Source organism: Octopus bimaculoides, chromosome 3 (genome assembly GCF_046866305.1).
Source record: "Octopus bimaculoides isolate indiv1 chromosome 3, ASM4686630v1, whole genome shotgun sequence".
NCBI classification, from domain to species: domain Eukaryota; kingdom Metazoa; phylum Mollusca; class Cephalopoda; order Octopoda; family Octopodidae; genus Octopus; species Octopus bimaculoides.
Window position 1 is genome coordinate 166,425,568 of NC_142930.1, and position 16,233 is coordinate 166,441,800.

The window sequence follows — 16,233 nt, forward strand, 5'->3', positions numbered from 1 at the left end:
ACATAGATATATACATCTATATATATATATGCGTATATATATATATATATATATATATATATATAGGCTCACATATTCACGCTCACATATACACGCGCAAATATACAGTAATATATATACACACAGAAATGTACGTTTGTGTGTGTGTGTGTGTGTATAAAACCGAACTTCTTACCTTCGCATGATTTCCCATCAGCTTGAAGTAAATAGCCCGGTTTGCAGGAACAGACAGGTCCTGATCGAATGTGGGTGCATTTATGGCCACAACCACCATTATTGGTCAGACAGCTGTTAACAATCTCCACTTTGATCTCTGACGAAATACAACGAAACAACAACAACAATAATAATAACAAGGACATCATTAAGGCGGCACTCACTCTCTCCATAACTACACCTGTCTATGCAATCTTCAGAAGAGGGCGCTTCCACCCGTCACTCACTCTGTGTGTGTGTATGTGTGTGTATATATATATATATATATGATGAGGTGTTTTGAAAGTCTTTTAAACTTTTTTATTCTCTTTTTTTTTTGTTGTCTTAAAATTATTGTTGTTGTTGTAGTAATTGCTGAATGCTTGACAAGTTACTTGTCATGCTCGGTGGAGCGTCAGACTAAAGTCTGGAGGAAAGGAACAAGGAATAAAATTAAAAAAAACTAATAAAATAATAATGAAAAGGAGCGGTGGTAGTTGGCGGAAGGTTGTAGTCGTCGAACGAAGAGGGGGGGGCAGAAGAAGAAAAGAGACAAGTGGTTGAGAGACGTGGAGTTGGGGGGGGGGGGGGGAAAGGGAGATTCAGTATGCAAAAAAAAGAAAAAAAGAAAAAGAAAAAGAAAAAAAAAACAACCCATAACAATGTGGGTGCGGTGTGGTGGGTGCGAACTCGCAACCTTTACGATTATTTGATTAGCATAGATATTTACTTAATATTAACAGCGTCAAATATTGTTTGTTTTTATATTGTTCTTGTGGTTTTTGTCTAAACGGGGGGGGGGGGGGAAATAACGTAAACTGCAAACAACAACTATAAACTCCACCTCAGCAGCAGCAGTAGCAACCAAGGCTGCTCGACCGGCTAGAAATAATAGTCAAATAACGCCATACCGTCTTTCTTTTTTTTTAAAGGACACATTGAGTAATATAGTCCTCGATAGACTGTGATCAGAGACTGGAATACTTTTGATCCTAGGTCTGTTGGGTCAATGATGACCTAGGGTTAAACAACGATAAAGCCTACTCGCTAGAAATAGCAGCTATTTAATATCACTCAAGCTACATGCTGTATATTAAGAAGAAAAGGAAGGATTCATTGAATAGTGTGTCAGATGAAGTGACTGAAATATAAACGAGATGGTCACGGTGGGAGTGTCTGCTGTATTTATTCAACTAAAAAAATGCTACAATTTGATCCAATTTACATTAAACCCACCCACTTTTACAAAGCAAATAAATTTTGTCTCTACGAAACCCCGCGGCCTTTTTACATTCTTTCTCACGTTGGTGGTGGTGTAGTGGTGGTGGTAGTAGTAGTAGTGGTGGTGGTGGTGTAGTGGTGGTGGTGGTTGTGGTAGTGGTGGTGGTGGTGTAGTGGTGGTGGTGTAGTAGTAGTAGTAGTAGTGGTGGTGTGGTGGTGGTGGTAGCAATGGTGGTTACCTGTTTTGTCTAGGTGCCCTTCAGCTAGTGGTTTCTCTGGGTCTGATTGTCTGTCTGTCTCCCCCCCCCCCATCTCTTTCACACACATATACGCAATGACCAATACACACAAGCATTGACTGCGCGCGCGCACACACACACACACATACGCGCACTAATACACATGCATACACACAAGTATAGACAAAGCTCAGACACACACGTGCTAAACACACACACACATGGACAAAAGCGCGCACTGACGCAGCTCATCACTCCGCTCTTACGTTTCTCTAGAGTAGAGATCGCCACACACAGACTTGTGAATGCATAAACACACACGCATGTATTGAGTAAGCGCAGACAAATACATATACGCACAGGGACACACACTCAGACACACATACATTCAGAAGCGCAAATGCACACACACGCAGGGAAACCGGGGGGTTGGGTGTTGCCCAAAAGTTTCGAAAAAGACACTATATAAGGTGGGAATCGCAATTCTTAACAAATGGACACATCTTTATGTATTCTAACTTAGTTGTCGCAGACCTTATGCATATGAAACGGTAATGCTGTGAAACTGCTGGAAATTAAAAAAAAACCTTGGTCGTGTTTTTGTTTTTGGTGTCATCTCAGCTAGAAAGGGTGTCGCCAGGGCAACCAGGGCAACACCTCTGCACCCGGCGCTGGATACAGGAGCGTACACGCGGTCCATTCGCCCACAAGTCTAGACTTCGCTTGTCTTCAGGTAAAGATGTTCGTGTTGAATATAAAACTGCTAATGTGATGCGAATGATTTGCGTGGCTGTGGTTAAGAAACTTGCTTCCCAACCACATGGTTCCGAGTTCAGTCTCACTGCGTGGCACGTTGGACAAGTGTCTTCTGCTATAGCCACGGACGGACCAAAGTCTTGTGAGAAGATCTGATAATCGGAAACTGAAAGAAACCTGAGATATATGTATGTGTGTGAGCGTCTGTGTTTGTTCCCCACAACCGCTTGACAATAGGTGTTAGTATTTACGTCTCCGTAACTTAGCAGTCCGACAAAAGAGACCGATAAAGGAAGTATGAGGCTTTAAAAATGAGTCCTAGGGTCGAATCATTCGACTAAAAAATTTTCGAGGCAGTGCCCCAGCATGGTCGCAATCTAATGACTGAAATAAGTAAAAGATCAAAGACAAAGTATTTTAATATAAAGTTGTTAACGTTATGCAATGGTGTTGTACACACGACTAATTAGGCTGTCGATATTATGTAAAAATTGTTGTATACATTGTACCTTATTTGATGCTATGTAAGATGCACTTCACCAAAAAAGAGAGAAAAAGTTTCAAAAAAGTCATCCCAGATTCCATATGTGAAGCTGGGCGTCTCAGAAGCTAATATTACTAGCTTTAATAAAGGCGGCGTGCTGGTAGAATCAGTAACACGCCAGGCGACATTTCGCCCATCTTCACGCCGCCAAGGTAGACATTGCCTTTCACCCTTTTGGGGGGTCGATAAAATAAGTACCAGTTGAACACAGGGGTTGAGCACCTCCTCCAAACTTTCTGGCCTTGTGCCAAAATTTGAAACCAATATTACTCGCTTTTCTTGAAATTGGGGCGCGTCTAATACGCCATCAAAATGTCGGTGTGTGGTTGGGAAGAGGAACTGGCAGAGGAAATAGCTTAAGAATCACTGGTTTAAGCTCCAACTGTCCTGCCAAAAGACATACACATGACTTACTCTTTACCTGGCCTGCTATGTCTAGATGTCCTGGTCCTGCCAAAGACACACACACACACACACACACACAAGTACAAATAAGTCAGTCCTTCCTTCTATTAGCCGATATGTTTTAGCAGTTATGTCAAAAACTCCAACCGGTTTGCCAAAAAGATTATCCCCTCTTCTTTAGTCTCTACCTCGCACTACTCCCGCTCCATCACACGACACTCTTCACTCAGAGAACCACAAGTGAGCCGCTAAAGTGGTAGCCCAGTCTGCCAGAGATAGCAGCCAAAACAAGATATATTGGATGATGTAATTTGAGACAAACCATGCCCGAGAAAACTAGGGCAAAATTACACCACCACTACCACCTTTTATTCGATGTGTTAGTCTACTACTACTACCACTACTACTACTACTACTACTACAGTGTCTTGTGGTACACAATTACGCACATCTGTTTCAAATTTTGGCACAAGGCCAGCAATCGTGGTGGGAGGGTGCATCGACCCCTAGTACTCGACTGGTACTTATTTTGTCGATCCTCGAAAGGATAAAAGGTGAATTCGACCTCGGTGTAATTTGAATTCAGAACATGAAGACGGATGCAGTGCACCGGTCAAAGACACACATTGCTCTTGTTGATGATGGTTGTGGTAGAGATGGTGGTGGTGATGGTGGTGGTGATGGTGGTGGTGATGGTGGTGGGGATGGTGGTGGAGATGGTGGTGGGGATGGTGGTGGGGATGGTGGTGGGGATGGTAGGATTAGCAGTATCAGTAACTGAAACAATTTACTCGCCCAGTTAATTAATGTAGGGTTGGCCGTCTTTCAACAGACATTTTCTTTATACCACCACCACCACCACCAGCGCCACCACCGCCGTCACCACCGCTACCAACACCACCACAACCATCATTATCATCAACTACATCACCACCTCCACACTCAGTTAAAGCATTGTGGTGACCTTCACTCCTGATGGAGTGGTGCGGCGTCGTTGTGACATACAGCCTGCCTTATTATGAAGGGATGGGCCCCCCGCCAGGAGGAGGAAAAGAGAAAGAAGAATCGACCGAGCAATACAGAAGAATGACTTCCGCCTGATTTGAACTCAGAGCACAAAGATCTGCAACAAATAGCGCAAAGCCATCAATCCAACGCGATACCGACTCCTGCCACTTGACCGTTATACACGTGTGTGTGTGTGTGTGTGTGTGTGTGTGTGTGTGTGTGTGTGTGTGTGAAAGCTGGCAGAATCGGGATTTGTTCCAACGTTCGGCATTCTGGGTTCTAATCCCGCCGAGGTCAACTTTGCCCTTCATCTTTCGGGATGGGCGTGGGGGCAGTAAAATAAATTACCAGTCAAGACCGGATTTTTTTCTCTCTCGAAATTGTTGACCTGGCGCGCGCACGCGCACGTATGTGTGTGCAAATGTATGTATGCGTGCTTGTCTACTCTCAGGTAATAGACACACACACACACACACACACACACACACACACACACACACATACACACACACAAGGCCAGTAATTTGTTTAATGAAAGATATTTCAAGTTTTCTATGCTCCACATTTCCCCCAATCCCCAGAAAACTTATGTGAATCTGTCTGTATGCAGGTGTATGTATGTGTGTATATATATATATATACATATATATAAGCTAACACACACACACATACACACGTCTTTGTGTGCCGTGTCTTGAGAAGACGGAATGCATCCTCAAGTTTTCCTGCTGTTAATTACCTAACAAGTTATGTCAGTTTGACAGGTGAAGCAATGATCAACAATGCACGACGATGTATATATGTATGTATATATGTGTGTGCATGTGCATGCGTATGTGTATATATATGTGTATGTGTGTGTGAGCGAATAAATGCACGTATATTTGCATGCATGTATGTCTACATGTATGTATATATTTATGTACATATACGTTTGTGTATGCACATGTGTGTATATGCATTTGTGTACATGTGGGTATGTATACGTATGTTTGTGTGTTTCTCGTTTTCTAATTTAGAGTAAACAATGTCCGGTCTTCTGCTTGGCAGCAAGACTCTGAAGGAACGCATCTTGTTTTGCTCATCATCCTTTGAATCTTAAGAACATCTTGCAGATTGTTATAATCCTCGATATCATAATCCTTTGTCGTGTATGGATTAAGGATTTGCACACTCTCCGCAAAGTCCCAAGTTCAGCCATACTTTTCTCCAGACGGGTTGGTATGTCTTCTGTTGTTCCAATATTCTTTTCTACTCTAGGCACAAGGCCCGAAATTTTTGGGGAGGGGACCAGTTGATTAGATCGACCCAGTACGTAACTGGTACTTAATTTATCGACCCCGAAAGGATGATAGACAAAGTCGACCCCGGCGGAATTTGAACTCAGAACGTAAAGACAGACGAAATACCGCTAATCATGTCGTCCGGCGTGCTAACGTTTCTTAATACGATGTGCTTCTTTCAGTTTCCGCCTACCAGATCCAGTGATAAGGCTTTGGTCTGCCGGGGTCCATAGTAGAAGACGCCTGCTAAAGGTGTCACGCCGTGAGAGTGAACCTGGAACCACGTGGTTGGGAAACAAACTTCTTACCACACACAACTACATATAGGCACTTCATCTGTCAGTTTGTGTTTGTTATGTCAAGTTTTATATAAAAATCAAGAATTAAACTGGAAGGTCACTGAATACCTTTTAGAAGAGTGTATATTTATTAAATTTTATAAGGAATAGGCTGACAGTAACTTCGAAGTTCTGGTTTGTTCTTCATCAGACTGTATGATAAAAGCGAGTAAGCCGAGACTTCCAAGTCACTATCAACCTTAACTTGTAAAAGTTAATACATACATGCATACAGGAAGGGCTTCTGCGTAGTTTTCTTCTATGAAATTCAGTGACAAAGTATTGGTCGGACCGGGGCCTTAGTGGAAGGCACTTGCTCAAAGTGCTGCGCAGTAGGACTGAACCGGAAACCACAATGTCGTAGAGTGAGTTTCTTAACCACACAGCCATGCCTTGCTTCTACAGAGATGCTTTCGATTATTGGCCTACTCGATCAGGCCAGACATGTGGCAAAACAATAAGAACTACTACTACTACTACTACTACTACTACTACTACTACTATTCTTCATTTTCCAGACAAGGTGACACCAAGATGGGCGGTTTAATCAGAGACTCAAAGACGTCTCAGGTCGATTCTTTGTCTTTGATCTCGCCAACGGTGTCGATTGACAGACGTAGAGTTTCTCACCAGACAATCATTTCGAGCATCTAATCACTTTATCTTGACACAATTAACCACAACCATTGTCATGTCCTTTTCTTCTGTCTGTCTGTCTGTCTGTCTGTCTGTGTCATCATCATCATCATCATTATCGTCATCATTTCCATGCTTGCACGAGTTGGACGGAGTTTATTGAGGTAAGTCTTATACGGTCGGATGCTCTTCTTGTCGTCAACCTTTACCTTTCTCCACGGCCAGAATATTCTTTTCTACTCTCGGCACAAGGCCCGAAATTTTGGGGGAGGGGACCAGTCGATTAGATCGACCCCAGTATGCAACTGATACTTAATTTATCGACCCCGAAAGAATGAAAAGCAAAGTCGACCTCGGCGGAATTTGAACTCAGAACGTAAAAACAGACGAAATATCGCTAAGCATTTCGCCCGGCGTGCTAACTGTCCGCATGAATATTGCAGGACAAGTGAGATTAAGGCGGCTAATGGTTACAGATTGTCAGCTGCACAATAAAAATGGGAACGTTGATCACAAGGGTGTGTCCCTAAAACATATCTACCCCCAAGTAGATGATTGCTGTTTGAACACCTACCTGCTACGATCTAATATAGCTATTCAACTTTCTCCAAAGCGATGTCGGCAGCAGAAACGATGCCAGTCGAAAATCAACCTTGAATTTTTCTCATCTCTCTCTTAGCAAAGACAAAACAACACCAGAAGCAACTAAATGACAAACTGTCATTTATTACTTTGGAACACTTCGGTCTTTTTGAAAACATAAAATGCAAATTGTCGGGATCCCTCAGGCCTTACACCCAGGAAACATCGAGACAAGTTTAACGAGAACACCACCAAAATCAAACAACAGACCGACAGAAAGGGAGCACATTTTGATGTCTAACAAAATGACAAGAATAATGAGTGCGAAAAGAAAAGTTGCAGTCGAGAAAGAAACACTTGAAATAAAGAAGAGTTAGCGACAGGTTTAAGTATTTGGAATCTGGTTGATGGGATTGATATTGGAAAGGTTTCTTTAGTGCGACTAAATCAATCTACGGTCATAGAACAAAAGGTCTAAAAAAAAAAAAGAATTTCAAGGACGTATTTTAAAAAGAAAAAAAGGCACTGAAAAGTTGGGTCAAAAGAGGGAATCATTGTTGAATAACCGATCCAAACGGAGACGGTGGTCATCTTTTGTGGAATCCAACGTGACACAGCAATGAACAGAATGCCTTAAAATGTGAACCTAAAAAAAAGTGTGAAGAAGTGACATGTAGAGTTAGCGGGAAGAAAATCTGGTGGACAGTCATCGTTGGTCCCTAAACGATCAACAACAAGCGCGCGCACACACACAGAAAACATGTCCAATACACTTCAGAAACTTCGAAATCACAATCAACCTTATATGGTTGGCAGAATCGTGAGCGTGTCGGACAAAATATTTAGTAGCACCTCTTCTAACTCTACGGTCTGCGTTCAAATGCGGCCGAGGTCGAACTTGCCTTTTATCCTTTCGGACCCAAACACCTCAATCCACGTTGCTCTAGTGCTTTGTGGGAACCGGCATACCGAAGAATAGACCCAACGTTACCCCTGTGTGTTGTAAAATGTGACAAAAAACGTTGAGGTAGGATTTGCACTCTGAGCTAAAAAAAAAAAACCCCTTCACCAGCAATGACTACCAACACCAAACCGACCCATGGGTCGAAGGGTTGTTGCTTGAGTGGTGCAAAAGTGTCATTTGTCAGGATTAGGGAATCACCAACAAATGGCTGATGCAGTAATACACATGCCCACCCCCATACTACTACTACTACTACCACCACCACCACCACCACCACCAAGATCGATAAAATAAGTACTAGTCGACCACTGGGATCGATGTAATGGACTAGTCCTCTCCCCCACCAATTTTCAGGGTTTGTACCAATAATAGAAAGGATTATTATTATTATTATTATTGAAACAAAGTTCAGGTCTGGTCTTATTCCTGGTAGGATATATGTGGATAGCGGGGTACTACCCATAACCTTAGGTATCCACACGTTTCTGGCAGTCTTTCAAGTACTTTATTTATTATTATTATTATTATTATTATTATTATTATTAAGGCATACTTTCGAAATGACACCGTTTTTCTGTGTAATCAATGCAAGGCAGAATATTAAGAACTGTGAAATGGCATTTGAAGAGAATCAAGCATAAAGTAGGGAAACGCTGAGAACCCAGAATTATTTGGAAACTACACCGGAAGTTGCAAATGTAACCCCAACATCTGCCACAATGGCGTGAGAAGAAAAAACGAGGAGAATGGGAAAAATTTCATTAAACATTTCAGGTGTATTTCCTTCGCAGGTGGGTCTCAGGTAAGCATTGTTGTTCAGGAAGTTATTTCGCACGAGTTGGAGTTGGTCTACCATTGTCTTTAAGTCTTTCGCAATAACAAGGGTTTCTGATTAAAGCCCAAGGCGAGCGATTTGGAAGGGAGCGAGTCACTCGATTCCTGAGAAAACCCCCACCCCCATACTACTTGGTACTTTATTTTATCGACTCCGAAAGGAGGGAAAGTGAAGTTGACATTGGCAGGATTCGAACTCGGGATGTAAATAACTGGAAGAAATTCTATAAGGTTATTTTGTTCGTCGCAGTAACGACGCAATGACTTTGGTGATATTTCTGATGATAACATAAAGCGAATTGCAATTACTTGATTCTATGCTGACACCAAACACACGTACTGTGTGAAGATAATCGCAACCCCACTTCCTTTTACTTGTTTCAGTTATTTGACAGCGGCCAGGCTGGAGTACGGCACTTAGTCGAAGAAAAAAATCGACCTCAGGACTTATTCTTTGTAAGCCTAGTACTTATTCTATCAATCTCTTTTGCCGAACCGCCAAATTACAGGGACGTAAACACACCATCATCGGTTGTCAGGCGATGGTTGGTGGTTGTGGTGGGGACAAACACACACAGATATATATATATATATATATTAGCGGTATTTCGTCTGTCTTTACGTTCTGAGTTCAAATTCCGCCGAGGTCGAATTTGCCTTTCATCCTTTCGGGGTCGATAAATTAAGCACCAGTTGCGTACTGGGTCGATCTAATCGCCTGCCCCAACTCCCCGCAAAATTTTGGGCCTTGTGCTTAGAGTGGAAAAGAATATAACATTCGGGCACTGCTGGGTACCGCTGTTAATATAGTATGTATTGTAAAACAAAACAAAAAAGAAAAACGAGACAGCACTATATGGCCACCACTTAAGACACTTATGAGCCACAATAGTTGTGTCTCCCGGTAATATTCCACGATTTGGGTGTCTTTTGTTAATCCACCAAATATATAACCATACCCCACCCCATGACATTAAAGGTTTTCTCTTTCAGCGGCGACTCTCTGATATAACTTTAACGACTGCCAAGTGTAATGAAATATCTTTGTTAGCTATTTTTGTTGTTGTTATTGGTGATAAATTCCACTTTCATGTATTTATTTATCTATTTGTTTTATGATCAATTATTTCCTTACACCATCAACCATCAGAAGCTTTCTTATCAAATAAATGATCGATGAGGTCACCAGTTAAGCTCGTTACGACTTAAACCCGTCTCACAAAATGGGTGAAACATAGCTGGTCTCCGACAGAGGGTGTTGTACAACGATAAACTCTTGATATTCTGGGGTGTATTCACTTATTACGTGATTTCAGTTGAATCAAAGCTGACAAAACGGAATCTGTATGGAAGCCAATCAAATGAACTATACCAGTGATTAAAACGAGAAGCTGACACACATAACGCCACCCTGACTCTGCCTGGTGTTTAGTGTTGGTTGTCATCCATTGTCCAAAGCGATCAAGACCACAACAACGACGACGGATACATCCACGCAGATGACCAAAGGTCAGCAGTTGCTTCCGCCTATGAAACGTCTGTGTTATGAAATCACAGAAGTGGCGATCATCGCATGCACGTGATGCGCTGACAGCTTCAACGAAAGATCTGTTGTCTGTTTGTGGGTCGAAAGATTTTAAGTTTTGCATTGCGTTGGAAATGGATTATTATGAAGAAAAGCTGCGAGTAAACCAGTCTCACTCTTCGTCCACAGGTTCCTGAAACATTGGCAAGGCGGCCGAGAGGACTTGCGTATATGAAAGATGTAGGTGAAATGACCAGGGTGATCCATGTGACTCACTCTACCCTAAGGTACACATCGCTGGATATCGTCTTTCTGACCGTCAAAACTAGAACTTTTAGGGTTGGTTTTCTTCTATACAGTTTCAAATCTGGGACAGGATAGCTGCTGCTGCTGCACACAGACATCTTAATCTAAGCCCAGAGAAAGGCTACGAGACCAATTAACATTCGCAAATATACTTCAACCTCTGGCCTAAAGATACACTGTCTCTTCCCTCTGCCAATTGTACCGCTACAACATTGGCCGCTGTTCTGCAGAACTAGCTAGTCCCATACCTCCCCCATTTCATTTGTCCCAAGTTATCTGACCTTTACTCTCCCGCCCCCAAACTGTGTCACTGTCACTCAAATTCCACACTAGCCACTAGAGCCGATCCTTCCTACATAGAACGTTGTCCCTCTGGAATTCTCTCATATTTCCCTTCAACTATTGACTTAAAACAGTTTAAGTGGAACCCTAATAAAACCAATCTCACCGATGGCGGAGGGCATCAGGGACCCATCAGTATAACCCCTTCTTCTGCACCAACCAATGAAGAATAAAAAATACACATTTCACGTTCTCTCTCTCTCTCTCTCACACAAACACATCTTCCACGACTACATACATAAACTATTACCACCAGTACCATCAACGGTACCCCTACCATTACACCACCATCACCACCGTCCTCACCTTTACCCCACTGGTACCCCCACCCACACCCCATTACTACCTTCTTCACCACTATCACCATCAACCCCAACCGCCCTCACCACTACCACCACACCTGCTACCGCACCCACCCACCCATTACAGATGACATTTACAAGAGCGGGTCCCTGCTCACGTTCTTACGTAGTCGACACATCTATTGACAAAGATGAGTTATGTTAGCAACCGTCGAGTGATCCTCAACGAGACGCTCTCCGACGACGCTCCCAGACTCTTCAATCGTTCTTTCAGCCGATGAAGGAAGGAAAGTGATTCTTACACACGGCTCCTACACATCCGTCAGAAGATATTCAAGTGTCAAGCCGTGTATTGATATCATAAACGAGTCTTTGTCTATTGTCCTTTCACTCCCGACTAGCCAGATCGAGGAACAAAGCAATATTTATCATTACCCCCCCTCTCCAGATACCTCCACAGTCTTACATTGTTGCTGTCTTGTATTTTATTCATGTCATAAGACGAATAATAATAATAATAATTATTATATTTCTAGTTAATATATTTTTATATTCACTTCAGTTATCACTATCTCAACTGTTGCGTTTCCTTGCAGACAGCGTCTAAGATTAATTCATCCTCCGAATAATAATAATAATAATAATAATAATAATAATAATAATAATAATAATAATGGAAACATGAAGGTTGTGGGAAATACAAAGGTTGTGGGGAATGAAGAGAGTAGATGTGATACCAATAGAAATTGGTGCAGTTGGAAGTATCAGCACTCAACTACCAACATGGCTGAAAAAGATCGGTGCAAGTGTGAAGGTAGAACACCTACAAAAATCAGAATTGCTAGGAACTGCAAGAATTCTTGGCAGGGTTCTTGAAGCATGACCAGTAAACAAGTGTCACCTCAGTCTGCTGGCTGTGGACAGCCGACACTTGCCATCATACCCAGCAAAATAAGCTGTGAGTTCTCATATAATAATAATAATAATAATAATAATAATAATTAATTTGTTTTATTGGCCACAAGGGCTGGGGAGGGGACTAGTCGATTACATCGACCCCAGTACTTAACTGGTACTTAATTTACTGACCCCGAAAGGATGAGAGGAAAAGTCAACATCGGCGGAATTTGAACCCAGAACGTAAGGACGGACAAAATGCCGCTAAGCGTTTCGTCTAGCGTACTAACGATTCTGCCAGCTAGGATTTGTGACAGCAAGAACGAAACATATCTCACATATTGTGAGTGAGTGTAGCAAGCTGGCCCAAAAGCACTACAAAAGGAGGCACGATAATATGGCTAAGTTCGTCCACTGGAGGCTACGTGAAATTACGGCCTGAACAGAGCACGGAAATGGTAAGAACTTGAAACAGAAGCAGTCACTGAGAACAAGGAACATAAGATACTGTGGGATTTTACAATGCAATGTGACTCCCAAGTTGAGGCTCCGAGACCAGATATTGTTGTGGTAGATAAAAGAAAAAAGGAAACCAAGATTATAGGTATTGCAATACCTGAAGATGCACGCGTAAATGACAAAGGTAGAAAAGATGGAAACGTACAAACTACTAAAAGACGAAACTGCAAGAAAGTGGACTATGTGGAGTGTGTCTGTCATTCTAGTAGGGGTACTCGAAGCACTAGCAGGCAAGTTCGAGAAATATCTCAGAGAAATGGGAAGTGGCATGAGAGCAGAGCAAGCTCCCAAAAGCTGCTCTGCTGGGGACAGCTAGGATTTTGAGATTGGTATTTGGGTGTTGAATGTCTCCCATGATAATTAACAACCAATTATCAAAGCTTATAATGTACGGAAAGAGATCCTGTGAAACTTCTGACAACGGACTGCTGTCTGCTCTCACAGAATCAACCAGCGCAAACAAGACCGAGCGCTCTGAGAAGTAAAACAACAAGAGCATTCAGAGAGCGCAAACCTCCGCCAAGGCAACACCAATGTCATCTGAACGATTAGCCGGAGATGATTTTTAAAATGAGAATATCTGAAATAAACTCGACTGCTCTCACAAACGAGAATACTAAAAATGAACTCAACCACTCTCAAAAATTAAGTTAAAAAACTGGGAAAATAATCAAGAATCCTTGTCAAGTACCGGATCGATCCCAAAATCTAATTAGTTCGTCCTAGTCACGAGGCCAAACATTCCTGAAAGTTTCAACCGAATCCATCCAGCGGTTCTTGAGATATCTTGTCCACAGACAAACAAACACGACTGAAAACAATACCTCCTCCTTCGCTAAGGAGGAGGTAATAATAATTGTATTTCTATTCACACCAGTAAATATCACTGATTCAGCTACTGTTTTCTTGCAGAGGACATCTAAAAATAATTTATTCTCCGAATATGTTTCTGCTTTTCTACATCAACAAATGTATCATTTTGTACATTTACTTAGTGACTCTATCGTTACAACTTCAGCAAATACAGCGAAGCCTACACTGTCACTAAGGAGATCTAACAATCTCGAAATATGCATGGAGTTCTCTTCCTTTTTTGATGCCAAAAGATTCAACATTAATCAATAACTAATGTTTTCTCTTCTCCACCTCATAATTATTTCTAAGTAAAAATTTCTAATTGTTCCACCACATAATTATTTAAATGAATTATCTATTTCTAGCTCACTCATTTAAGGTTCACAGCATTAAACGTATTAACTAATAACAATTAATCAGATCAGCTCCTCTTGGTAGGATGCGAAATTATTGAGACAGTCTAACTTGAGCCAAACAATTCAACCCTCAACACTTTTATAAGCCCAGTTTGTTTGGGTTTGATAACATTTAGAGAATAAAGGATAAAATCTTCCCAACAACACATGGCCGAAGAAAGGATTCCTAGATAATCCCTTACTTATTTCCGACTTATTGAAGCAGAGTATATAAAGATTTTCCGTCCAACATAGATTGCAATTTACTCAAGATGAATTTTTAGAAGATCTGATGCCTATTGCTGACTGCTAATTCAATCGATGCAAGTTTTTGATAGTTTAAGTATTTTTTGGACTAATCAGTGTGTTGTGGTGAGAGTCATTGACACCCCTGTGGGATTGGAAGAATGGACTAGCCGAACTCTTATAAAGAGTAGCGTATTGGTTGAGAGGGAAGAGTTGTAGGAGTCGTTGAGAGTTTGTATTTATTGGAGTATCGTGTTTAGAGGAGTAATTTGAGGCACGTCGTGTGGAACAGTTGTGTCTATCCCCGCTTCGTGAAATTTGTTTATCCAGCGTATAGAAGGATGTAAAACAATGTGTGAAGAGTTCGAATATAAACGCGGCCAATAATTTGATACGTTAAAGGCAACAAAAATGATATTTTTTTGATTTGTTGCTGGAACGTATATCCGTATATAACTGTATAAACACACACATGTATATACAATTGTAAACTTTAAAATATACTCAAACATATACTTGGGTGGGGGGCGTGTTTCTATATATTTGTGCACCATGCCATATAAGCATGCAAACATTTATGTATGTATAAAATACAATAAATAGCAGCAAAAGAAATGTGTTACGCTCATTTCTAAAACTAATCAAACACATTAATGAATACGATCGGTTCAACATTAAGCTGGTTAATAGATTCTGAAGTCGTTTGCAAAACTGAATATATCTAATTAAAAATTATACACTATTTACTCAAAATCCACAAACGTGATCGCAGACAATTGAGACGCATACATCGACAACAGACAAACATTTATACACATACACACGCGCGCTGCACGAAACAAGAAATGGCCTACGGACGACGATGACGCCTTTCTATAGTTTCACGACTTGTTAGAAATAGCAGCCAGATCTTCCCTCAGATTACATCTTACTCCTTTAAAGATCGAGGACCAGACATTAGATAATGTAGTCATAGACACTCCAGTAAAGCCTGGGTGGTCACGGCTGGAAAGCTTTTAATTATAGGCCGTTTCAATCAAGGTGCACACCTAGCTCGCCGCCTCCAATATCACCACTCAGGGTAGCCGGATTATCTGTCCCCACCCTTTGCAATACGGAGAGAAGCTTTGCACAAAAGCTCATGAAAGACGATGACATTAATGGAATGCAGGTTTTCTTTTTATACAACTGTCTCCGTCGCTTTACAATGCTTCTCTCTCTCTCTCTCTCTCTCTCTCTCTCTCTCTCTCTCTCTCTCTCTCACTCTCTTTAACTCCCAACACACAAGATTATTTCAAGTGGACAGGAATTAAGGAATTACTTATCTAATTCTATCGCTGAGAACAATGTTTACTTTTGGTTTAAAGGTAGAAGAGAATCAGTACAAAAGTTGAGTTAGGACATATTTTTAGAATCTAGAGACTGACCTCTTCCTATTCTCTCAACACCGTTTCCATTGTGTCACTTTGTGTAAACTAATCACGAAACAATAGAATAGTTTGTTCGCGAGTACTAACTACTCTGTCTGTCTAATGTGTGTGTGTGTGTGTGTGTGTGTGTGTGTGTGTGTGTGTGTGTGTGTGTGTGTGTGTGTGTGTGTGTGGTTCAAATTTGTACAAAAAAGCAAAAGACAGATATAGGCGAGAGAATAACAAACAGGGCGTACTAGTTTTGACGCTCAGGAAAAATGGAAGAGGCCTTTGACGTTTCGAGCCCAAGCTCTTCTATAGGAAAGAGTGGAGGAGAGAAAAGATAGAAAGAGAGGAAATCTCTCTTGCATGGAGAACTTTTCGAATTTGTAGACAGGTTTGCTATTCTCAATAGAAAAAAAAAAGGTCCTG

General features: G+C 41.5%; 1 protein-coding gene across 4 annotated transcripts in view; it reads right to left on the bottom strand.

Moving 5' to 3' along the window:
- The window catches only part of LOC106867633 (uncharacterized), a 274,630-nt gene that overhangs the window by 70,142 nt on the left and 188,255 nt on the right, over positions 1-16,233 (bottom strand). For all 4 annotated transcript variants that reach the window (XM_089349994.1, XM_089349993.1, XM_089349991.1 and 1 more), the window contains exon 10: positions 176-313. In XM_089349994.1, the coding sequence (XP_089206120.1) occupies positions 176-313 (138 nt within the window). The remainder of the gene's footprint in view (positions 1-175; positions 314-16,233) is intronic.